This window comes from Nannospalax galili, unplaced genomic scaffold (assembly GCF_000622305.1).
Source record: "Nannospalax galili isolate Female #2095 unplaced genomic scaffold, S.galili_v1.0 scaffold169, whole genome shotgun sequence".
NCBI classification, from domain to species: domain Eukaryota; kingdom Metazoa; phylum Chordata; class Mammalia; order Rodentia; family Spalacidae; genus Nannospalax; species Nannospalax galili.
In genome coordinates this window covers 2266896-2294395 of record NW_008360327.1, presented here as the reverse complement: position 1 = coordinate 2294395, position 27500 = coordinate 2266896, and the positions used below count along the sequence as shown (strand labels likewise).

At 38.1% G+C, this 27500-nt stretch overlaps 1 protein-coding gene and 1 non-coding gene across 4 annotated transcripts in view; one reads left to right on the top strand and one right to left on the bottom strand.

Annotated features, from left to right (window-relative positions):
- The window catches only part of Hdhd2 (haloacid dehalogenase like hydrolase domain containing 2), a 40918-nt gene that overhangs the window by 10914 nt on the left and 2504 nt on the right, over window positions 1-27500 (bottom strand). For all 3 annotated transcript variants that reach the window (XM_017796318.2, XM_008825899.3, XM_008825900.3), the window contains exons 2-4: window positions 17937-18047; window positions 13993-14201; window positions 11918-12002 (exon numbers count right to left, since the gene is read on the bottom strand). In XM_017796318.2, the coding sequence (XP_017651807.1) occupies window positions 11918-12002; window positions 13993-14201; window positions 17937-18037 (395 nt within the window). In that variant the 5' untranslated portion in view covers window positions 18038-18047. The remainder of the gene's footprint in view (window positions 1-11917; window positions 12003-13992; window positions 14202-17936; window positions 18048-27500) is intronic.
- LOC115068944 lies at window positions 15683-15810 on the top strand. Its single transcript, XR_003848283.1, has one exon. It is a non-coding gene; the product is annotated as a small nucleolar RNA SNORA40 (small nucleolar RNA).

Sequence of the window (27500 nt, the reverse complement as noted above, 5' to 3'; positions counted from 1 at the left end):
GAATTCAGACATTCATGATTAAATATTTTATTAAGTAAAAACCAATACTGGACTATTACAGGGGTTTACTGTTAGTTACTACAAATTGCTCACAACATAAGACAGAGCCTTCAAATTTATTCACCAACACTAAACTTATTTCTGAAAGCAGATCTTGAAATTCAGTATTAGAATAACCCTAAAAAGCCCGTGCTGGCCTTAAAGAACCACAGATGTGAGGCAGTGATGGGTGACTCATCTACCCCGCCTCCCAATCCCATTTATTTGTTTCTGTACCACGGAACTGGAATTCTTTATGCAACAGACCTCAAAATTGCTTTCCACTTATATAGCTAAACTAAAAACTCATTTGATTTAGCTCTGTTAATATTTTATTATATACTAACTGGGGATGAGACTTATCAGCCTGATTGATGTGTATACTTAATTCCGAGGCAGTATTTTAGTGCCTTCCCTGGAAGGGCTGAACCTGTGGGCTCCCCTCCATTTCTCTAAGTGGGAACTGGCTCTGCACAAGGCTGGGAAAGATGTGCATCTCTGGGAGGCGGTTCCTGCCTCTACTCTTCCTGCTCAGCATGAGTTCCACTGGATCTTGGAAGAACTAAAACATATTTAGGCTGAATGGAAAGTAAATGTTTTCTAGGACACAGATTTAAAAGTCTTTTATGGCTTAATATGTCTGAAAAAATATAAAACATCGAGCCAGTAGACAGGTGTGGTGACACATGCCTTTGATTCCAGCACTTGGGAGGCAAGGGCATGTGGATCTCTCTGAGGTCAAGGCGAGCCTGGTTTACATAGTGAGTTCCAGGCCAGCCAAGGCTACACAGTGAAAACCTGTCTTTAAAGAGAAGGAGAGAAAGAGAGAGACAGAGAGAGAGACAGAGAGAGAGACAGAGAGAGAGACAGAGACAGAGCAAGCACATGCCAGGCATGGTAACACACACATGAATTCCCAGAACTTGGTAAGGAGAGGCAGGAGGATCTCAAGTCACTACATAGTGACACCCTGTCTCAAGGAAAAAAAAATTATACTTGGAGTACTTTTTTGTTACATTTTATTTATTCATTTTTATTTTATGTGTATGAGTATATTGCCTGCATGTATTTAAGTGCGCCCATGTTGAGCAATGCCTGTGGAGGTCAGAAGAGGGTGTCAGATCCCCAGGAACTGGAGTTACAGACAGTTAGCTGCCATGTGGGTGCTGGGAATCAAACTCAGGGCCTCTGCAAGAGCAGCCAGTGCTCTTAACTGCTGAACTTTGTCTGCAGCTCTGCACTTGGAGTGCTTTTATACCTACTAAACAGGCAACAAGGGGTGGTTTTATGTTTCTGTTACTAGAAATTACATATCAGCAGGGAATCTAAAATTTTCTAAGTATAAGCCTGTTGTGACATAAGAAATAAAGAGAAAAGCAAAGAAGGCCTGACAACAAAATCTCTGGCTGTAAATTCCAGGTAGTAAAAACAAAAAAAATCCCAAAACAAAACAAAAATGAACAAATCCTAGCCAGGGAAAAGAACTATAGTAAGAAAATTTCAGGCAAGGCAGCAAGAGAAAAGCTGAGTGGATAATTAAAATTCAAAACCACAAAACGCTGTTGAAAGGGACTTTAAGGCCCATCAAGTCAAAGCTGCTTTGTTTCATAGGGAACCAGAACCAGGGTTAGAACCTGGAACTCTAAAGCAATCTAGCACTCTCTTAGATACACTCCACTAGTTTTTCAGATAACTTCACCTTCTCAGGACCATGCCAGACTATCATCACTTCCACTGAAGATGGGCTGCAGCTTGAGTAACTGTCAAGCACCACATGTCCAACAAACGAGTCTCCCTTGCCCTGGTCCCTCAAAATCTTTCTCCTCTAATCTTTTCCATCTCAGTAAACTCACCCAGTTACTCATGCCTGAAACCCAGTAGTTATCCTTGATTTCTTACTACCCTTCACTACCTCCCATGCCACCCCAGTAACTTCTTTCAAAACAAAAACTAAAGTGTCTCAAAACTGTCTTGGTCTCTCACCTGAACTACAATAGCCTTCCCACTGGTCTTCCTGCATCTGCTCTTGCCCTATTACTCCAATAAACTGCACAGGCAACAGTGGGAATCTAAACATCACCCACGTGATCATGTTCTTTTCCTTCTTAAAATCCTAATAAGTTCTCACTGCAAACACTATGAAATGCAAGTCCTTTACACAGCCTGTTAGGCCCTTCCTGTGTTCCTCGACTTGCCCCATCTCATCTCAAGCCACCTTCTTACGGTGCAGATACATAGACACCCCTGTCCATTCACATTTCCTAAAGAATTCCAAACTGTCTCCTGCCTCAGTGTACCCATGGTGTTCTCTCTACTTGAATGGTCCCATGCTTTTCATACAGCTTTCTCCTGCCCATTAGACAGGTCTCAGCTTAGATATTAGGGCATCAAGGAAGGCATTCCCAATCTCCTTATTTGAAGAAATGGGCTTCTCTTCACATGTAATGTGTTTATCTCCTGTTTTCCTGTACACCACTTGTCATGATGTGTAATTCTATCCAATGGTGGTTGGTCTGTCTTCCTCATTGGAATGTAATTTCCACAAAGCCCTTCAGTTTTACTCATTGCTGTATTTTTGCTTAAAAAAAAAAAGTAAAAGAAAAAGAAAAAGACCTGGTAGGCTGGAGAGATGTTTCAGCAACTAAGAGCACTGGCTGCTATTGTAGAGAACCTGGGTTTGGTTCCTGGCACCCACATGGTGGCTAACAACCATCTATAACTCAAGTTCCAGGGGATCTGATGCCCTCTTCTGACCTCTGTGGGCACTGCACATGCCAGTGCACTTATATGCACACAGGCAAAATACTCACACAATAATTTTTTTTAAAGACATATGATTCTGCCAAGTATGGTGGTGCATGCCTTTAATCCCAGTACTTGGGAGGCAGAGGCAGGCAGAGCTCTGTGAGTTTGAGGCTAGTCTGGTCTACATAGCAAGTTTTAGGCCACCTGGGGCTACAGAGAGACCCTGTCTCAAAAAGACCAGAAAAAAACCATATGATTCTAAATTAATTACTGAATGAATCTTTGTATGTCTCAGGGCTGTGATCATTAACAGGGGAAATAATACATTCCTGGGAGATAACATATAACATGCATGTAGGCAACCTCATAGTATCTCTCTGACAATAATGACAACTATTTTATTCATAAATAATGTACCATATCTACACACTTAAAATAGCAACAGCACATCATTTCATGTTTGTGAGCCTTAGTAATGGGGCCAGAAATGAAATGACTTGCTGAAATTCATTAAGACTTTTTGTAGAAAGATGCCCTATATGTTGCAGGAAGTTTAGCACTACTTAAAGGATGCTGGACACAGGGTTACTACACAGAACCCAATGACACGTCTATGTATTAGCAACAGGAAATAAAAATAAAATTTAAGAAAACATCATTACAATAACATAAAGTATTATGAAATACAAGAATTAATGTAACAAATTAAAGAAGCCTCAGTAGCAGAGTAGGTAAAGCCTCAGTCTATCATAACAGAACAAACTATGTCTAAGATCCATACATACTTTAAAAACCACTAGTCTTTACCCACCAGATGCCAGTGGCACCTTTCTTCCTCAGTTATGATATCTAAAACCTGTCTCCAGACACTGTGAAATGTTCCCTAGGAGGCAAAATTATTCCCAGTTGAGAACCAGTGAGCAAGACAATTGTCAGTGCATTAACATTCAACATGTTTAAACCTGATACCAATAAACATGGCAAACTACCCAAAGTTCAAATTAAAACAATAGTGAATCATGAAAAGGGAAAACTCCATTAGTATTTAATTACTTGGGACCCCCTCAGAATACCTCCAATGTCACATTAATGCAGCAATTCTCTTATTAATTACTGAAAAGATGAGGACTCAATTTCCACATGAAATACAAATCTTCTAAAAAACGTAAGATAGTCAGAGAAAATGATGAAATAAAAAAAACAGAATATGTATGACAACCTACCTAATTTCTGGGTAGAATCAGAAGTCAAATAAAATGCATGTACACAGTTCAATGATCTAGTAAGATCACCTAAGATGTTGACAGTGGTGAAAATATCATCACTTTTGTTTAGTAAAAACAGGAGGTCCCCAGCAGCACAATAAGGCAAGAAAAAGAAGTAGAAATAGAAATAAACTGTCATTATTTCTAGCCAGAAACAACTGTCCATGTAGAAAATGCAAGTCAAAAGATTCTACATATAAAAAGGTCATCAGAATTAGCAAGAAGATGTAAGGCTGCTGAACAAGGTTACTATAGAAACCAATAAATAAATGTGTCATCAGAATTAGTAAGAAGATATAAGGATGCTGGACACAGGTTACTACACAGAACCCAATGGCACGTCTATGTATTAGCAATGGCAAATAAAAATAAAATTTAAGAAAATATCATTACCGTACCATCAAACATTATGAAATATAAGGATTAATGTAACAAATTAAGGGAGCCTCACTAGCAGAGTAAGTAGAGCCTCAGTCTATCATAATAGAACAAACTATGTCTAAGACCCATACATACTTTAAAACAACAAAACATTGATGAGAGAAGCTTTAAGAACTGTAAATACACAAGAATAGATTTCATTGTTATAGACTGGAAGATATGCAAATCCTACTCAAATCCATTTATTTAATAAAACATCAATAAAATGTCCAGGAACTTTTTAAAATAGAAATTAACAAGTTGATTCTAAAGTTTATATGGAAATGCAAAGGATGAGGAAGAGTCAAGACAATCTTAAAGAAACATAATGTTGAAGGCTACATACCATACATGAAGACTTACAACAAAGCTGTAGTAATCATGTTGGTGTAGTGATTTAAAAAAATCTAGAAACAATGAGGCTAGAGAGCTGGCTCAGCAGTTAAGAATACTGGTTGCTCTTGCAGAGAACTGGGGTTTGGTTTCCAGCACCCATATGGCAGCTAACAGCTGTTAGTAACTTCAGTTCCAGGAGATCCAATACCCTCTCTCTTCTGGCCTCCATGGGCATTGCATGACAGAGGTGCACTACATACATGCAGGCAAAATACTCATACATAAAATAAAAATAAATTAATTTAAAAAATAATCTGCAAACAAGTCACATATATGTGCTCACTTAAGTATTTCAAAAGCACAAATGTAATTCAGTAGGGAAAAGAATGGGTCTTTGTAGTATTTGGGGAACAACTGCATACATATATTTTTAAAAAAGTGAACTCTACTAGGTATGGTAGTGGACACACATAATCCCAGCTCTTGAGAGGCTGAGTCAGGAGAATACAAGTTCAGTGTCAGGCGGGGGTACATAGGTAGTCTCTGTCTCAAAACTCACTCTTACTTCATATGAGTCATAGAGATTCCAACAGGCCAGGTGTGGCCTTCAATCCCAGCACTTGGGAGGCAGAGGCAGGCAGATCTCTGTAAGATCGAGGCCAGCCTGGTCTACATAGTTAAGTTCCAGGTTAGCTGGGACTACAGGGATACCTTGTCTCAAAAAAAAAAAAAAAAAGAGACAAACAGATCCTATACCTATACCTAATCATTAAAGGTAATAGCGTACAAAAGAAAACTAGTATCTTCATGTCCTGGGGGTAAAGATTTATTAAGCAGAACAGAAGAAAATATTGCCAAATTGGACCCCATCAAAATCAAGAACTTCATGTTCTTGTATTAATAGGAGAATAAAAAGGCAAATCAGAGAGTTAAGATATCTACAGGACACCTAATCAAAACAAAGCCTTGTATATATAACACATTAAAACAACAACAAAAACCTTACAAATCAATAAAAAAGACAACCCAACCAGAAAAAGATTTGAATGAACGTATCATAAAAGAAGCTATCTTATGTCCAATTACCACATGAGAAGTTTTCCAACAACATTACTCATCAGAGAAATACATGCTGAGCCTCATTAAAAATAACACTGTTTACTTCAAACAGAGCAGCTCCAGTGCTGTAGATTATCAATAGACTGTTGAGAGTAATTGGAACTAGTGAGGATGCGTGGTTTGGTACAGGCACCAAAAGCTGTTTGGACATACTGACTAATGCTAAACAATTACCTATCCCGTTACCTAGTAATTTCACTTCTAAATCTTTATCCAAGAGAACCAAATGCATATGTCCCCCAAAGATATACAAAACAATGCTTATAGAAGCTTTATTCATATCAGCAAACTGGAAAACAAAATAAATGCCCATTAACAGCAGAACAAAGAAATCACGGAAAGCTCATGCCACAGACTGCTGCTGTACAACATGAAGAAAAGCCAGAGCAACAGTAAAGCACAGCAACATGACAAAACTTGGTTAAACTTCAAAAACAGAGGGAGGAAGAAGGGAGGAAGGGAGGGAGGGAGGGGAGTGTCCTTTCAGTGATTTCGCCATGTGACGAAGAACCGTCCATTTTGACAGGTCAGAGCAGTGGTTACATCATGGAAGGAGCAGCACTGCCAGGTAAAGGGCTTTGGTGAAGGAAACGTTCTTTGCTGTAAGTAGAGGATACACAGGCATATAAAATCTTTTGAGTTGCATTTTCTGTATTTCTCATGTCCAACGCCTGAACTTTCTATTGTTTGGACTTAATTTATTCTGTAAGTGTGTGCATCTGGGGAGGTACAGATGTGCCACAGTGCACAAATGGAGGTCGGAGGACAACTTGTAGGAGTCAGTACTCTCCTTCTTCCATGTGGGTTCCAGGGATGGTACTCAGGTCATCAGGCCTGGAAGCCAGCACCACTGCCCACTAAGCTATCTCAGTGACCCTTTTTGGACTTTAATTAAGGAGACTACATAGCAGACACCATTTCAAACATGGAAGAAGCCCACAAAAACAGTTCTGATTTGACCCTAGTACCACACAGCCCTGAAATTCCTCTTGCTTAGGACTCTAATTACTTCAAAAGATTCAAGAGTTACATACAAACACAGAGGCCATCACTGTTAATCTTTTTCTTCCTTTGTCTTTTTAAAAAAATTTGTTTATTATTTTTATTTTTTGTGTATGTGTGTATTGCCTGCATGTAGGTAAGTGCACCCATGTCGTGCAATGCCCGAGGAGGACAGAAGAGCTGTTGGATCCCCTGGGACTGGAGTTACAGACAGTTGTTAGCTGCCATGTGGGTGCTGGGATTTGAACCCGGGTCTTCTACAAGAACAACCAGTGTTCTTAACTGCTGAGCCAACGCTCCAGCCCTTTCCTTTGTCTTCCTTGACTAAAGAATTCAATACACTGGAGTACTTAATTCTGTTATTTTTTCTTAAAAAAAGATCTGTCCCTACGCAAGCAATTCACCATTCAACAGAAACCACAAGAATCTCCTAATTCCAGAGAGGCAATAAAGGCCCATTAAGGAAAAGCTCCTTTCTGGTCAAGAGACTAGAATCTCAGTACCCAGGTCAATCACTTAGCCAAAGAACCAGCCCTAGGAAGGTGGGCTCCCTTATACCACACTAAAGAGACTGGCAGAATGATCAGTCCTTTAATGAATTAATAAACCTTTCCTTCCCAGAATCCCTGCTCCTGGAGCAGTAGTTCACCCGTAGCAGCCATGCAGCTTCCTTACGTCTGCCTGCTTTTCTGAGTAATTTAGAGACCATGCTTTCCCTAACATTTTGGGCTTCCCTGCATGTTTAAGTTTTTGAGACAGGGTTTCAATATGTAGCATTGGCTAGCCTGGACCTTACTATGTAGACCAGGCTGACCTGGAACTCACAGAAGTCCTCCTGTCACTGCCTCCTGAGAGCTAGGATAAAAGGTATGCATCACCATGCCCAGCTACCATGTACTGTTTCTTAAAGTGGAACATATTGTAGCCTTAAACATGTTTTAGGAAAATATTTAATACAGAAAACATACACCTAATATTAGGTTTGCAAAAGTCAAATGTTCATAATAGTCTATTCAAGGCTTGTATCTTCATTTACATATAAGCATGTATGTGCACAAAAATAAACTGGGTATGTGCTAAAACAGCTATGATTATCTTTATTTAGGTGGCAGGAATAGATAATTTTTAGTTTGTTTTTCTTTGCGCATTTATAATTTTCCTCAATGAAGACATACTATTTTCACGATTGGGTATTTTTTAGTCTTATTAATACTAAGTTCAGGTTAGTTTATTATTGCAATCTATTTGCTTATGTAGACTTCTTCCTAAGAGTGATCATCATATTTAAATACTCGAGCTTCTAGTTAAGATCATAAATTTTTTATTTTTATTTTATTTTTTTGTCTTTTTGAGTTAGGCTCTCCCTGTAGCCCCAGCTGACCTGGAACTTGCTATGTAGACCAGGCTGGCCTTGAACTCACAGAGATCTGCCTGCCTTTGCCTTCCGAGTGCCTCATGAGTCACCATGCCTGGCTAAGATCATAAAATTTAAAAAAGACTTCTATAATCTAGTAACACTGTTGTAAAAAAAAAAATCAACAAACTAGAACTATAGTCATACTGATGAATCCTGTATTTCTAGGAAAGAAAGCAAACTAATAAGCATTATATAAGATTAAAAAATTAATATATTACTTAGACTTACTTCCATGAATTAAAACTATAAAGAAATATATGAAAATGAGAACACTAAATGCATAATCCTGATGCCTGCAATGATTACCAAGGGGTCCTGGATGAAAACCGGGAAGATATTTATAGAGAGCAAATGTACTGATAATTCCCACTTTTTAATTTTTTTAACATTTATTTATTTATTTGTGTGTGTGTATGTATGTGTCATGGTACACATGTGGAGGTCAGAGGCCAACTCATAAGAGTTAGTTCTCTCCTTCCAATCACTATGTGGGTCCTGGGGATTGAACTCAGGTTGTCAGTCTTGGCAGCAAGTACCTTTACCTGATGAGCCATCTTGTGGGCCTAAATTCTACTTCTTAAGATAGCTGATAGGTATAAAAAATGCAATATTCTTTGTATATTAAGCATTAAGTAAAGGGGGGAGTATTAATGGCTCTTAGGATTTGAATGTTTTAGACAAAACAAACCCAAATCATATCCATTTTTTATAACTGGCTTACATTCTTTCCCCAAATCCTTAAAATCATTCTCAGTTTCATTCAAGCAAGTAAGATGTATGGATATGAGTACCATGCACTTTAGAGAGGCCAGCTCATTAAAAAACACAATAGGTATGAGGCAGTATAATATAAAATTTGATGCATCTGTCCCAATGCATAATGTCTATGAAGGCATCTATGCAGTAGGCTTTAACAACCAATGTTTATTCTCATTATCAACCTGAATAGTAATTTAATCGGTGGTTCATTTGCGATACATACAATCCAAACAGCTGCAGTCACTGGTTGGAAGGATAGTCTCTGTGGAAACATCAATATGCAAACAAGGGCGAGACCTAAAATCCTTGTTAACTCTCCATCCAGCTGTTACGTGCATTTGTGAAATTAGAGTTGACCTATAAGTACACTGTAATGCTTTAAAATGTGGTGTTTGCAAAAATCAATATGGTTAGGAAAGTATACTAATTAGACAGCATCCGAGCAATTACAAAGACAGTATTATGTCAACATACATTTTTATTACCCTGAGTCTAGTATTCATTTAAGACAGAGACCTTCCAACTTCCTATTAAATATGTCCTTCCCAAATTATCAGCTAAAATCAATCAATAGCTTCTACTTGAATTCTGTGGCCAGAGGAATGCATACAAGGTAACAGGAGCTAAGAAGTAATGCAGGTTTTCTATTCAAATGAACACTGACTTTGATAAAGCTGGAGGCATTCCATACGGAGGGCACACAAGAAACTAAAGCAGGACAATTAAGGTAGGTAAAGAATAAGACATTTTAATACTGTATGCCATAAAGCAATCTGGCATAGCAATGGATGTCCAGGCAGTAACTAAAGCAAATGGGTTTTAAATAAGGGCTTGAGTATCACGGTGAATAAGGGAGTTGCAAATGATAGTGCATTAAGTAGTGGTGGTTTCCATTAACCAATGACTTAAATGACCATGCACATAAGGAAAAAGTGCTATCCTCAAAGTGCTATTTCTACCCATACAGATTTCACACTAGAGCAGCCATTTTTCAAACTGACAGCAAACAATGTGACAGATGTGTGAACCTGCTACTGTGTTTAATTAAAGTGTCCAGTGTTTCTGATTTTAGGGCATATACATCAAGAAATGAATTCTACATTAAGCAGACAGTGATTCTTGTAGATCCTTGTAGTGGAAGGAAAAAATAAAAATAGCATTCTTGTAGATAAACACTAAACATCTGCTGCGTGTGGCGGGGCACACCTTAATCCTAGCACTCAGGAGGCAGAGGCAGGTGGATCTCAGTGAGATGGAAGCCAGCCTGGTTTACATAGCACATTACAGGCCAGCTGGAACTACAGAGGGATCCTGTCTCAAAAACAAAACAAAAGACACAAAAAACAAACAAACAAACAAAAAAACCCCAACTATCTACCAAGTAATGATTTTTGTTTGTTGTTGTTGTTTTGAGACAGAGTCTCATGTATTCCAGGCTGGCCCTGAACTCTCTATGTAGCTGAGGATAACTTTGTGAACTTCTGATTCTCCTGATGCCACCTCCTGAGTGCTGGGATTACAGATGTGTGCCACCATATCTGGTTGATGTGGTGCTGGGGATTGAACTCAGGGCTTTCTGCATGCTAGGCAAGCACTCCACCAACTGAACTGTATCCTTGGTCTTCTATCAGACCATTAATTTTTTAAAAAATTAATTAAATATATCCTGTAATATCTGCAAAGGCAAATTACACTATTTGTAATAAAAGAGAATTTTAAAAAAGAAATAAAAAGGTAAGATGAGAAAATGAAAACTTTAAGGAAAAACTCACAATCTTGCTCTTGATCAGATTTGCAGGTTAAACTCTGTCCAACTTATTTTGGGAAGAGAGCAGGTACATGGTCTGCCCTCCAGGAGTGGCTGCAAGTTCACACAGGTGAGATGCACACACAGACAGGCCTTAGAACATCTATGTTCTGTGTCCACCAATACCGCTGGAATATCTCTACTTGGTTGTCTCACAGGTCAATGTCTTCAACCACTCTTCTCTACTTATGGCCCATCAGGGCTCTCTGCTACTTGCAGAGGCCAGAAATCCGGACATTCTTTTGACTCCCTCTTCTTCAGTCCCACCCTAGTGATCTGGCAAGCCATGTGGACACTACTGGAATCTTCACTTTCACACCTACCATCACTATCCCAGTCTAGCCCGTCATTATCACTCAATTGTGGGTTTCTCTGAAAGTACAGTCAGCGGCACAACCCTTTCCACAGCCTGGTTTCTCAGTGGATGGGGAATCATATTTATTGTTGATTAGCTTGATGCTACTTTCTTTCAGAGATTAGCACTGTCAGTGGAAAATAACAGCAGTAATAATAAAAAAACTACTCCCTTACAGTTGCAGTTTTATTATGAATTTCTGTTGTAGAATATTGATTCTATGAACAAGAAAAAAACTAATGTCATCACATATTAACATCCTGATCATTACAAAAATGGAAATGAGGGCTGATGGGATGACTCAGCAGATAAAGGTATTGCCACCAAGCCTGATGCCCTGAGTTCAACCCTCTTGGATCCACATGGTGGAAGGAAAGAACCAATTTCTTCTGGCCTCCATATACATACTGTAGCACATGCTTCATGTGTATACATGTAGAAATACATACAAATAAATAAAAACAATAAAAAATTTAACAACACAAAAACTAAGACAGTTAATATTATTTGATGTTGACCCTGAAGTGACTTTGAAGACGTACATCTTCATGTACAATCTAGGTAGTTAGAAATTTAAACACAAAATCTTAAGTGACAAAGTCTAAAGATGGAATGAAAGGAGAATATACGATCAGATGAAATAAACAGCTTACCGGAATGCTTGATTCAGGATCTGATAATGAAAATGTTCTGGTGCCAGTCCTATGACCACAGCATTAGGATCACTTGTTTGTATTCCTGGCAATGGGAAAATATAAGAGCTTAAAAATACAACTTAAAACTGTCACATTGCACAATAAATCATCAATAAGTGTACATTTTTACTACAGCCATAACTCAAGGGTTAAGAGATTATTCTGCCCAGTACACTTTGGAAGTATAAACACTTCAGTGTAGAATTCTACAGCTTATACACATTACCTAATCTACTTTTAGTTTCATGCATATTATTTAGTAATTAAAGCATGTTTTAAGGCCTTGGTACCATAAAAGAACTTCACATATGACAAACAAGCACAGTCACCTTCACAGATTCAAGTCTGATGAAAAGTTCTGTGGATTATCCATATGCTTTGGAAGTCTTTATATAGCAAATCACAGACTATTGTGTCATTTCACTTTTATATTTTAGGATTTTTAATTTAAAAAAGAATTAAACTATTAAAACCTTCACATAAGTATACCAAGACGTTAATAATTCTGTAATATCATCCAATACTTAGTCCACACTTGAGTATCTCCAAATATCTCAAATTGTCTTTTAACATATGAAAGGTTAAACTGGCAGCCCAATAAAGCCCTATAAGGCCTTTGATATCTTTTTTTTCGAGCAAGGGTCTCACTATGCAGCCCCAGCTGGCCTGGCACTCTTTTTTTTTTTTTTAATTCTTTTTTATGTGTATGCATGTAATTGCCTGCATGTAGGTAAACGCACCCATGTCGTGCAATGCCTGCGGAGGACATAAGAGACTGTTGGATCCCCTGGAACTGGATTTATGGACAGTTGTTAACTGCCATGTGGGTGCTGGGATTCAAACCCGGGTCTTCTGTAAGAACAGTTAGTGTTCTTATCCGCTGAGCCATCTCTCCAGCCCCCTGGCACTCTTTATGTACACCAAGGTGGCCTCCAACTTACAGAGATTCGCCTGTCTTTGCCTACTGAGTGCTAGAATCAAAGGAGTGCACCACCATATCCAGCTGATTGTCATTTCTTATATATTTCTGTCTGTCTGTTCACTCCTACCCATTGTTGGTAAATTAGATCACTAACCCCGGAGAGGGCTCCACATTCTTCATTTGGCTGATTGTCTGTAGTATTTAATTTGTTCCTTTACCCCTACTTTTCCTACATATCTCTCATTAGATTAAGAATCTTACTGCTTCATATTCAACTTTTAGGCAGTTTATTTCATGGGCATTGTTATGAATTTCTTACTATATGACATTATGAAACATAAGAATTCTGGTTATTCCACTTCTAGTGACATTAACATTGATCACTGGATTCAAGTGCTAGTCATTCTGATCCATTTTTCTATAGTTACTTTTTCCAAAGGGAAAACAATTATTTTCTCCTCACTAAAAAATATTTCACATTTATTATGAGATATATGTAGTATTTCAAATGGCATCTATTTTTAGGGAGGACTTGATCTCATTTAACCAAGTTAAGGGAATATGAGAGTTGTAATACTCAAAATAATAATTCTACTTTATTTGTTGGTTTGTTTGTTTTGTTTTTAATTCTGTGGCTTCCAGGCATGGTGGCATACACTTTTAATCCTAGCACTCTCTGTGCGATCAAGGTCAGCCTGGTCTACATAATGAGTTCCAGGCCAGCTGGAGCTACCTCGTCTCAAAAAACAAACAAACAAACAAATAAGCAAACAAACTCTGTGGCTCATGATTCATTAATAGATTATTAAATTACTTTGGAAGGTTCTAAGTAACATCAGAAAATCAAGCAACTCAATAATACAAGCCTATCTCATAAAATGAGAGTATTAATTAACACATAAACACATACACAGTTACTATGCAGTGGGTCTCTCTTTTATAGATGGTAGTTAAAAAACATTTGAGAAACATCAACTCAGAGTCAAGTTCTAGCAGTACTGTGGAAATCTCAGTAACACCAGGAAAATGTGAATAAACATCTCATCTGAGTGACTGCAGGTATTGCTAGGTATGAAGAACTTATTTCAAAATTCTTCCAAGTTTCTCTCACCTGTGAAGTCAGGTAGCGCACGACTGTCAACCAGCAGCATGGGCCTAACTTGTTTCTGCTCTACTAAATTTCTGGCTGCAGTCAGAGAAGTGAATATTTCATCTTCAGAGACATCGAACTCCAATTTTTTCAACCTTTCCAATAGGTCTTGCTTGCTCTCTTTGGTTGTATTGGTGACAAACCTAATTATCACAGAAGTAGCACGTAACCTGGAAAAGTAAAATTCAGGAAGTGAAGAGGTGGCTCTTATATCCTAGGTTCATAAAAATCTCCTAATTCGGTAGAACTATGCCAAATGTTAGAAGATGATGATAAATCACTAAGTGTTTTTATGGACAAAGTTGGTTCTTAAAAATTTTTTAATTTTCTCAGAATGCTTATAAATTATCTATACATGAAGGACAGTGTTTCACCTCCAAAAGCTACATCTACCTTTTGTGAGGGCCTTCTGTACTTTAAGTGCCCTTTGCTGTGAATTTAGTCAATGAAATACCACTCTACTCACAGAATATGAAGGACAAACTATGTTAAAAATTATCTATTCATGCAACTTCTGGGAAACTGAGGCTCAAGGAGGTAAGTGACTTCCCACCTTTATGCAATTAGAGACTATGACAGCTCTAAGTAACATCAAAATACAAGTAACTCAAATAGATGATAATTAAGCATATTTCATAGTGAGATGTTATCAGAGATGGCTAAGCCCGAGTGAGTCGCTTTGGTTATTAAATAGAAACTACTTGGGCAGTTCAGAGAAACATTCCATTTTTATGACTCAAAATGGACTTTCTAGTTGGACACAGTAGCTCATATCTATAATCATTGCTTGGAAGAGAACTGAAAGGTTAAGGCTGCCCTGGGCCACATAGCAAGTTCAAGGCCAGACTGGGTTACACAGCAAGATCCTGTCTCCTCCTGAACTATTTACAGACAAGATTGATTTGGTTCTAGGATTTGCCTAACCTGGCATGATTTCAGAGAAAGAGTTAATGAGTCTAACTTTCTTTAAATATATTTTTCCTTTGGTTTAACAGTGTTTTACTCTGAAATCTAAAAGCAATTTTAATTTAGCTATAATTTAGAATTCTTTATTAATAGCCTCTTGCATTTTATATTGTGCCTGCCCCGAAAGGCCAAAAGGCATAAAAGCACTAGCCACAATTTAAAGCAAACAATCAAACAAATAAAACTTCAAAGATTTTTAAAGTGTTCACCCAAAGAATATTAAATAAATTTATATGATTAAGTAAGTCACTGTAATCATGATTACCTCTATAACATCTGTGTGGTAGATTTTCTACAAAACACATTGAATTTGGTGGTTTATCTCACAAAAGAAATTGACTATTTCAACACAGCTATTATCCTAAAAATGACTAAGTGTTAGTGTCAATTACTAACAGTATCAGTTTTAATGAGATTTGTTAAAAATTTTTTTTTCATTTTACTAGTCCCTCAACTTTCCTTGTCTATTTGTTTCCATAGAAACCAAAGTGGCCATGCCAGCACAGATTTCTCTGGCAGGAACTTGCTACTGCAAGGACAGAACAATGTAAAGGCTCCTTCCTGCCCATCAGAATGGCAGGCTCCTCCATCACACAGCTTGACAGAGGTGTCACTATTCAGCAGAGACAGGAAGATTTTTCTTTCAATCTGGAGCAGAAAGCTCATTTTAAAAGCAGTACGAGCCAGTACTGGCATGTGGTTTTTGTTGAACTTGTAGACAAAGACTTACAAACAGGTGCAAAAATAAGCATTCTTTTGCAACCCAGAACTCACTGTTAAATATGAGTTTTGATACACTGCCAAAGGAATATGATACTCAAGACAGTTCAGAGTGATGATGGTATTAACAACAGGCTTCTATCTTAAACATGAGGTCTGGAGTTGAAGATGTGTGTCTTACTGTTAATGAGTGATGTTTGTTTCAATGCAGCACTGGCATATTCCACACATCGATAGTATTCCTCAGTGTGATTGTTAGCTTGTGAATGATTATTTGAAAAGTGACATATCAGCAGTACAAGGTTGACCATCCATTCTAAAATGGATTCTAAAGTAAACTGCTTCTAGAAATTAGATGTCAGTAATCTCAGATGAGGAACTTTGAAATTGTCATCAATATATCCATAATTCAAATATAGATCAAAGAAGCGCAAGTAAAAGAATATTGGGCTGATAGGGCAGCTGGAGTAAACATCAGTTCTTTTAAAAAGAGGGGCTATATGCCAGGCATGGTGACACATACCTTTAGTCCCAGCACTCAGGAGGCAGAGGCAGGCAGATATCTGTGAGATCAAGGCCAGCCTGGTCTACATGGGATACATGAGACCCTGTTTCAAACAACAGCAACAACAAAGCAAAGGGCAGAAAGCAAGCAATCAAGAAAGCAGTAAGAGCTCTGTCCATAGAAGTACACTGATCAATGGACATCCATCCTGACTCAGAGAGACCAAGTTAAGGAACGGAAGTCATAGAAGTCCAGCTATGCATCTAATTCCCTTTTGGTTTGGGCTCCTTCCCCTTTAATTTTAAACAATACATTGTCCATCATTCCTCCCCCTATAAATGAACATCATGACTCCACATGAAAACCACAGCTGGCAAATGACGAGTACCAGCTATACAAGTCTTTTGTATGTTTTGATTCTCTAAACAAAGTAACCATTGGGAGAGAGGATGAAGTCTATATCAATCTTTTGCCCTAATACCTTGCAGTGGTTATATCTGTCACCTCTTCTGATTAACAGCACACAGTGAACATATTCAAGTTGGAAAAGTATAAGCACCAAAGGCTAAATAATGCTAATTTTTAAAACCTCTAATTTTTGTTTAGGATGAAGACACTTAATACCAGTGATTAGTTTTATTATTTTTTTTCACAACACACAGAAGCAGAAATTCACATTCAGTTCATTATTGTGTGTATATGTGTGTGCACACATGTGTACATGCATGTGGCCAGAGGGCAACCTTAGGTGTCATTCCTTAGGCACTGTCTATCTTTATTTGAGACAAAGTCTCTCATTGGCCTGAGGCTTACAGATTTGGCTAGCCTGGCTGGCCAGTGAGCCCCAGAGGTCTTCCTGGCTCTGTCTCCTGTCTAGCCTCCCCAGTGCTAAGATTACAAGCACACACTACCATGCCTAGCTTTAAGTGGTGTTGGGGATCAAACTCAGGTCCTCATGCTTGCATAGCAAGCACTTTACTGACTGAGCCATTTCCTTATCCCTCAGTTCTCTTTACTGTGCATCCTCAGCTTGTATCTAGACTTGTTTAGTACTGTAGCTGGTAAGTCAGAAATATAAGAAACATAAGATAGTCTTTAGTCTTTGGAAGTATTAAATTTAGTTACTGAAATCTTTCTAAAATTTCAAGTCCTTCAATCAAGCTTTACTGTTTTTTTTTTTTCCCTCCCAGAGCTGAGGACCAAACCCTGGGCCTTGCGCTTGCATTGAGCTAAATCCCCAACCCTTCAAGCTTTACTTTTAACAGTTGTGAATTCAATATTAGATCTTTGAAGCAGGAGGCAGAATTATGCCTAAGCATATGTGTATGAATTTCACTTGGATTCCAGGATTCATTTGTAATTTTTCCAATGCTATTTTTATCATTTTTTAGTTTTTTGAGTTTTCATTCCCAAATTTAGATTACTGATTTTAAAAAAAGACAGAGAGATAGGGAAGGAGAGAGGAAAGAAGGGGGGAGAGTAGGAGAGAGAGAGAAAGAGACTAGAGCAAAAGGCCAAACCTAATAAAGGCTTGGAGAACAATGTTTGGAGGATATTACAATGCATACATCTTCTAGCTAAACCCAAGGCAGTTCGTGTATGTATGGTAAGCTGGTGAAATGCCATCTTAAGGCCATCCATTTAGCTAATGATCTGTCTTGGTAAAATGGCACTTAAAAACATATTTGTCATCTGAACCTGGAGGATAGCTTGCCTTTTAAGAGCTTCCTGTGCGCCTGGCACAGCTGCATCTTCAATGTGAAGTGTGCCATTGAGATCTACCAAAACAGCTTTTAACGCACGGCGTGCTGCCATCCTTCACTCCCTAGGAGAGAGCAAATGAAATTAAAAATACAGTTTAGGAAACAATGGACAATTAAGAACTGGTAAGCCATCAAAAATACCATTCATATCCAGGAGGATATTGTTTAGTGTTAAGCAGCTTCTTTTGGAAAAAAGGTTTTAAAAAAACCAAACCCCAATATTTAATGCATAAAACTTTTATAATGTTCAGGTTTTTATATATTATCTTTTTAATCTTGAGTTAAAACAATAGGAAGGGAAATGCTAAAGTGAGATGATACTATTTACTTTCAGGTTTCTTAAAATAATACTGTAAATGATTCATTTGTTTTACTTTTAAATATGAGACTAATGAATGCATAGATTGGAGCACTACATTACCAAGGTCTTTTTCATTTTTGGTTATGGACAGGAAGAACATTCTAATCACCCACCACCACTGCTATGCTCTGAAATACAAGGAGCTACCAGTATTTATAAGTTACTGAGGAAAGAAAATTCAAGTTATATAGCAAAAACAATAAAAAAATAATATCATATAGTCCAGGCTGGCCTTGAACTCTCTATGTAGCTGAGGAAAACCTTGATCTTCCTGCTTCTACTTCCAAGGGATGGGATTATAGGTGTACAGCAACACACCTGGTTCATGTAGTGCTGGGGATGGAATCCAGGGCTTCATGCATGCTAGACAAACACTCTCAACTAAGCTACATCTCCCATTCTGTATAGTAATTTTCAAAGGAGATATTTTCCCTACTTTCCAATGTGCAGTTTTATTTGGCACATTTCTCCTTAAATAACTGTTAAATAATTATTTGACAGGGTCTTGTTTACAGTTCAGGCTAACCTCAAACTCACTATCCTCTTGCCTCCTGGCTGCTTGGATTAAAGACCTGTGCTACCATGCCAGACCCTTTAATTTCTATTGTGAGTTACAGTGCATATAAATTCTAAGATAAATATAGTTTATAAATAGTAAGGGGGTAGATAAGAATATAGACGCTAAAGAAAAGGGAATGAGGCTTCATTTGGTTGAGATTTAGGGTATATATATTTTTTTACTTTGCTTGGTTGTGAGACAGGGCTCACCATGTACCCTGGCTGGCCTGGCTCCATTCCATAGTCTAGGCTGGACTTGAATTTGCATCAATCCTCTGCCCTCTGCCTCATAGTGCTGCATTATACGTGTGTGCCACCATGCCTGGTGATTTATAGGTTTTTTTTTTAATTAACTAATCCGTTTATTTGTCACTTCTTTTTCCTATTTTTTTTTAATCTTTATAAGGAAAGGTTTTTGCCATACAAAAAAAGGCATCATGAACAATAAAACCACCCTGTTTACCCACAATTAAACTTCAGAAGTAAGATAGATATAGTCAGAGCCCTCTGTTTACTTTTTACCCAATTCCTCTTCTTTCCTGTCCTGATATTTATATAATTAATGCTGTATATTAATGGTCATCTATACACTTAGCAATTCCCTCATCATTCAACATCATCTGTTAGATGTGTGCAGGGTAATACAGGTAGCTATATTTACTTTCACTCCTGTATTCTCTTATATAAACACACCAAATTATGCTCTCCTAATCATGAACATTCAGGTAGTTTTACTCATTTTATTAAACCGCCAAGGCCATGTATGAACATCCTTTTATGTCTCCTTGTGGATACTGTGAGCATTTCTCTGGGGTCTTGTAGGGTCCAAAGGCATATGCTCATCTTCACCCTTACAGAATAACATCAAATTTGTAATTCAATTGCATCTTCACAGGGAAAATGTTTACAAACCATTTAGTATGTGTTCAGTCTTGGTGAGATAGCAAAGATAGAATAGCCATTTCCTTGAAAGAAGGAAAATGTTAAAGTCCAGCTACAAAGAACCTTGGGGTGTAAGCAATTACCAAAGATTTGTGGGAAATGTTCTGGGATGAACATCCAAGTGGTTTATGGTAGGTGGGAGGCAGACCTCTCCCTCCTAGTTCCCTGAGATGTATGTAACTGAATACTCAGGTCTAGCAGTTAGCAGGCCTGGGGACTAGTTCTGGTTCTGTCTCAAATTCATTGTTTGACATTGGCCAGGTTTACCCTCTGTAGACCTGTTTCTTCTTGATACCTGGAGCAGGGAAGCAAAATGAAACCTTACTTTATCTATTACCTATAGTAAAGATATCTGAGCTGGAAAAATCAAATCAATGCATGGCATTATTCCCCGGAATCTTGATTTGCTTTCTTTAATACGGGCTTGTTAATCTCCACTAGGCCCACCTCCAAACACTGCTAGGAAAACTATAGATTGTCTAGTATTACCTTTTGAAGTATCATTCTCTGGCCTGGCCTGGTGGCACAGACATGGAATCCCAGCTACCTGGGATGTGGCAGGAAAATCACAAGTCCAAAATCTACCTGGGCTACAGAGTTAGTTCAAGGGCAGCCTGGCTAACTTTATAACATCACATATTTTTAAAAAGCAGAGGAGAGGGAGTATTCAGGATAGTTCAGTGATGAAGTGCCTGTCTAGCATGTGTGAGGGTCTGCTTCAATCCCCAGCAGCAGCAGGAAATACTGTTCTCCCTTAGGTACAGTCCTGCCAGGAGACAAGATGGCAAAGATGATCCTTGAATTTCTTTGTAGATTCTGGCTCTTTAGCTGCTTTACTCGTGTTTCTGCTGAGCATCTTCCCCAGACCCTGTTCCCATCCCAAATCTGTCATCTCTATATACAAGGTATGAACATACAAAATAAATGAAGCTAGAGTGAGCCATAGGACCAAAGCAAACAACTGATAAGGGTTTGCCACTGACTATCACACCATATACAACAATTTTTCCCCAACTTTATAAACAACTACATGTATAAGATAAAAACAAGAATGTTCACAGCACTGTTTGTAATGACCAGACAACAAGGTAAATGTCCATCAACAACAGAATGAGGGAATATGTTGTGGTATATCCATATACAACACAGCAGGAAATGGAAATGAATGAAATAAATTCACATCCTTCATCTTGTGTCAGTGAAAGAATACACATAGTGTGGTTTCATATGATAGTATTAAATATAGGAGTGCATATTTCGTGCATTTTCCCATTTTTTATCTTTATAAGGAAACGTTTTTGTCTGCCATACAAAAAGGGTATCATGAACAATAAAACCACCCCCTCTGAAATGATAAGGAGAAGCAAGGGGATGATTCTCGACTACTGACTCCCTCCAGAGGCTGGGGAGCAGGTGCACACAGGAGTACAAAAGGAGCCTCCAGTCTGGCAGCATTTTACTTCTTGACCTAGACAGTGAGCACACAGGTTTTTATTTTTCAATTATAAGATACTGTTAAATATACAACATAAAATATTAAATATTGAATATGAAATATTATTTAAAATTTGTATGTTATACACTGCTATGAGATGACATATTTTATAGTAAGAATTAGCTTTATATTTTAGTCAATCATTTCTCATTTAATTGTTATAAAGCAAAATTAAGCAGGTATGGTGGCATATGCCTGAAATCCTAGCACTCAGGAGGCAGGGGTAGGCAGATCACACTACATGTTCAAATTCAGAGAGGGTTACATAGCACATTCTAGGCTATGCAGTGAGACCCTGTCTCAACATACATACGCATAAAAACAAAAACCATAAGAAACCAAGTTAGTTCAATTATTATGCACTTAGCACAGCTCCCCCCGCAAGAATTTGTTAATTTAAGAAAAAAGCTGGGCATTTAAAATGATAGCTCAGGAGTTCAAGGGCATCCTCAGCTACAAAATGAGTTCAAGGTCAGCCTGGGGTACATCACACAGAAACACACACAAATAAGAAAAAATCTGATTCTGTTTGTCTTTTATAAGGTATCTGCTGAAAAAGATATCAAGCTTTAGTCAATCAAGGCTAAAGTGCAAAATCCTCCCATTTATTAGCTCCCTGTTATTCTATCCTGATCTTTATTGTGACCTTGAAATGAAGGACTGTATCAATAAAGCATCAACCATGACCTGCCTGAGAGTAGGAACAGCTTATGACTCAAAAGGCTAGACGAGGTCTCTATTTGGATGTATAAAAGTTAAAGAACTCTTTTTAAAAAAATGTTTTATTATTTCTGTTTTATGTGCCTGAGTGTGTTGCCTGCATGTGTAAGTGCCACCCATGTTGTGCAGTGCCCATGTCGCGCAATGCCCAAGGTGGTCAGAAAAGGGCACAGATTCCCTGGAACTGGAGTAACAGATGGTTGTTAGCTGCCATGTGGTTGCTGGGAATCAAACCCTGGTCCTCTGCAACAGCAGCCAGTGCTTTTAACTGCTGAGCCATCTCTCCAGCCCCAAAAGTTAAAGAATTCCTTAAAATACACTAATTGCATCACAAAAGATAAGGATATGCAAAATCAAGACAAAAAATTGTCTTTTTATATAAAGAGGAGCCTGATACTGCCTCCCTCAAAATTCAACTGTTATGGACACCTAATATTCAATTTAAAAAGGTCAATTCTAGAACGAGCTATGATGGTGCATGCCTGTAATCCTAGCATTTGGGAGCCAGCACTAAGATTAACAGTAAGGAGTCGTCTGGGATGTATACCAAGTTCAACAAAGGTCTCAACAACAAAAGTTAACTTTAAAAGTTATTAAAGAAAAAAAATAGAAGGGAAAAAATACTACCAGTAAGCACCTGTATGTTAGTGCCAAGGAACAATCTTAATTACTCTTGGTTTGGTTTTAATTCTTCCTGAAGCATCTATAGACTCAATGTTACCAAAACACTTTAAAAGCCTACTTTCTTTGTTTTTTATCATTTCCTTTTTAAACTCTAAAATATTTTTTTGAGCATCACACATGACAGTGAGGAAGAACAAAATTAAGATGCCCCACTCACTTCTTTATAGTTAATCCAATTAGGCTTTGGCTACTTCTACCAGGATGTCGATCCTCTCCCATGAAGCTTTATAACACCTATTATCTAAACTACAAATTAGCATTTGACAAAAGGAATACTTGGTACTGTGGGGTTGGTCCCAAGATCCTCTTACAGATATCAAAATTCTCAAGTTCCTTTCACAATGTGGTGTATTTATATACAACCTACCCCCATCCGACCATACAAATTGAATCATCTCTCAATGCAATACTTAAGACAATGGAAATGCTGTGGAAACAGTTGTTATACTTTACTGTTAGGAAATAATGACAAGCAGTGTGTATTATGTTTAGTACATACACGATTTTTCTTTTCCTTTTAGAATATTTCTTTCCTTCCTTCTGCTCTCCTTTCTTTCTTCCTCTCTGGGATTTCTGAAACAAGGTTGGCCCAGACTGGGCTTGATGTCATTGATCTGCCTCCTGAGTGTTGGAATTACAGGTGTGTACCACCACATCTGGCTTTTCTGGAGTATTTTTGATCTGCAGATGATTGAATATGTAGATACAGAAGCTGCAGATGGTGGGGAGGAGTGGTGATGGTGGTGGTGGTTACTGCAGTTGTAAGTACCAGTGTTAACCAGAAAAGATTTATAAAGGCTTCAAAGGGAGTCCATGTTTTTTGTACATCTGGGATCCACATCCACCATCTCCCATAGCTTGAACAAGTCTCCTTTAGAAGACTTATAAACAGCTAAGAGGATGAGGCAAGGGGATTGAAAAACAAACAAAAACCTCAAAGCTGTTCAATGAAGAGAAAAGCACATTTTTCTCATCCCAAGAGGAACTGCTCTGGATACTTCAGAGGGCAACTGCCCTTGAAAACCTCAGGCAGCTCAATCCAGCAAGTCCTTTTACCTTGAAGCTGATCTTTTCTCTGTAAACCATGAGTCAAAAGCAGTACCAGCAATCCATATACTAAATCCAGTCAGTTCTGCCTCTTTCAGTTTTCAGTCTACCAACTTCTCTTCATCATTAAAACTTAGTTTGACAGTCATCTCTTAACTAACCTATTTAAACAGTGTACCAAACCTCTCTATGTATCTTATTCCAGCCCCAAATAATTTCTGAGAATGCAACAGAGCAGCAGTGACTGTAAGAACAAAGGAAGTCAAAAGCCTGGACAAGAGCCCTGCCTACAGATTTTTTTAAGCCTCTCAGCCTGTTCCTTCATTGCTTAAGTAGAAAAAATAACACTCACTTCTGATGAGAGCATTAAGAAAGCAATAGTGCTTAAGTACTATGAACAGTGTTCCACACTTGGAACGACATATATTTGGGGTTGAGGGGGAGAAGTAAGAGTCATGATGATGTGTCAGGGGCAACAAAAAATGAACATAGGATAAAGATGATGCAAGCTCTTTAAAAAAATAATACTTGGGGATGATAAAGAAGATTGACAGACCACTAGCCCAGTTAACCAAAAGAAAGAAAGAGCACCTCCAAATCAATAAAATCAGAGATGAGAGGGGAAACATCATAACAGACACCAGAAAGATACAGAACATTATAAGGGAATACTTTAAAAACCCATATGCTACCAAATTCGAAAACCTAAAAGAAATGGATGCATATCTAAAGGCATCGGAACCACCAAAACTAAACCAAGAAGAGATTAACAGCTTAAACAGACCCATATCACAAAAAGAAATTGAAACAGTAATACAAAACCTCCCGACTAAAAAAAGCCCAGGACCAGATGGATTTACAGCAGAATTCTATCAGACATTTAAAGAAGATCTACATCCAATACTACTTAATTTATTCAAAAAAATAGAAATGGAGGGAAAACTTCCAAATTCCTTCTATGAAGCCAGCATCACTCTCATACCAAAGCCTGGTAAAGATACAACCAAAAAAGAAAACTATAGACCCATATCCTTAATGAACATAGATGCAAAAATTCTCAATAAAATACTTGCAAACCGCATACAGACACACATCAAAAGGATCATCCACCATGATCAAGCTGGCTTTATTCCAGAGATACAGGGATGGTTCAATATACGTAAGTCAATAAATGTCATAAATCACATAAGTGGGCTCAATGACAAGAACCACATGGTCATCTCAATAGATGCAGAGAAGGCCTTTGACAAAATTCAACATGCTTTTATGTTTAAAGTTCTAGAGAGAATTGGACTGAAGGGAACATACCTCAACATAATTAAAGCCATATATAACAAACCCACAGCCAACATCATTCTAAATGGAGAAAAACTGGAAGTATTCCCATTGAAATGAGGAACCAGACAAGGCTGCCCGCTATCCCCACTTCTCTTTAACATAGTACTTGAAACTCTTGCATGAACAATAAGACAAGAGAAGGAAATTAAAGGAGTAATAATTGGAAAAGATCAAATTATCACTTTTTGCAGATAACTCCTAGAAATTATTAACACGTTCAGTAAAGTGGCACGTTCAGTAAAATTTGCAGATAACTCCTAGAAATTATTAACAGGTTCAGTAAAGTGGCAGGTTACAAAATTATCCTACAAAAGTCTGTAGCCTTTCTATATACCAATAACAAGTATTCAGAGAAAGAGCACATGGAAACACTCCCCTTCACAATAGCTGTAAAAAAAATAAAATGCTGCAAAAAAAAAATATCTTGGAATAAATCTGACTAAAGACACCAAAGATCTCTACAATGAAAATTTTAAATAGTTAAAGAGATTGAGGAAGACACCAGGAGATGGAAGGACCTCTCATGTTCATGGATTGGAAGAATTAATATTGTTAAAATGACCATCCTATCAAAAGCAATATATAGATTCAATGCAATCCCAATCAAAATTCATGTGACATACTTCACAGAATTAGAAAAATGCATCCTTAGATTCACATGGAAGCACAAAAGACCTCGGATAGCCAAAGCAACCCTGAGCACTAAGAGCAATGCTGGGGGCATTACAATACCAGATTTCAAGCTGTATTACAGAGTTATAGTCATAAAAACAACATGGTACGGGCACAAAAATAGACCCACAACCAATGGAACAAAATTGGAGACCCAAATATGAGTAAATGGTGCTGGCAAAACTGGATCTCCACTTGTAGAAGAATGAAACTAAACCCCTATCTTTCACACTGCACAAAAGTCAATTCCAAATGGCTCAAAGACTTCAATGTAAAGCCTGAAACTCTGAAACTATTAGAAGAAAACATTGGGGAAAACCTACAAGATATAGGCATAGGAAAGGATTTTCTAAATCGGACCTCAATTGCTCAGGAAACAAGGGCAAGAATTAACGAATGGGGCCTCATTAAACTAAAAAACTTCGGTACATCAAAGGAGATAACCAAGGAAGCAAATAGAAAACCCACAGAATGGGAGAAAATCTTCACCAGCGACACATCGACAGAGGTTTAATAACCAGAATATATAACGAACTCCAAAAACAGAGAACCAAGACAAGAAGCAACCCAATTAAAAGACGGGCTAAGGAGCTGAACAGAGAGTTCTCAAAAGAAGAAGTAAAGATGGCTATGAAACATCTTAAAAGACGTTCAACATTACTAATAATTAGGAAAATGCAAATTAAGATTTCACCTTACCCCAGTCAGACTGGCTAAGATCAAGAAAACAAATGATACCAAATGTTGGAGAGGATGTGGGGAAAGGGGAACACTCATCCACTGCTGGTGGGGCTGCAAACTGGTTCAACCCCTATGGAAAGCAATGTGGTTAACTCTTTAAAAAAAAAATGAGCCGGGCATGGTGGTGCACACCTTTAATCCCAGCACTTGGGAGGCAGAGGCAGGCGGATCGTTGTGAGTTCAAGGCCAGCCTGGTCTACATAGTGAGTTCAGGTCAGCTGGGACTGCAGGGAGACCCTGTCTCAAAAAGACAAAAAAACAAAAAAACAAAAAAACAAAAAACAAAAAACAAAACAAAAAAAACCCTATAAATGAACCTACCATTTGACCCAGTTATATCACTTCTTGGCACATACCCAAAGAACTCGTCCTATTGCAGAGACACTTGTACATCCATGTTTGTTGCTGCTTTCTTCACAATAGCTAAGAAATGGAAGCAAATTAAGTGTACCTCATCTGATGAATGAATAATGAAAATGTGGTACATCTACAGAGTGGAGTTTGACTCAACAGTAAGAAAAGATGAAATTATGAAGTTTTTAGGTAAGTGGATGGAACTGGAGAGTGTTATACTAAGTAACACAAAAGCAGAAAAGCAAGTGACATGTGTTCTTCCTCTTTTGCAGATTGTAGTACCAATCCCTTATATGTGAATATATATCCTGATGTAACCCCAGGAGCCAGGAAAATGGGAATAATACATGGAGGTAAAGGAAAAGAAACAATCAAAAGAGGAGGATAGTAGGGAAGAGATGTTCCCAAGGAAAGGTGGGGAAAGTGGCAGTGTTTGGCTGGGAAGGGAGGAGGGAGGGACATGCAGGGGGCCACAGGGGGGAGGGAAATAAGGAGAGGGAGGATGGTGGGAGGCAGGTGTTATTGGGGGAGGGTGGGGATAATGGAGGTGCTGGAGCTTGTGAGGGAGTAGGGAGTTCAAACAGGAGGCAGAAAGAGTAGCAG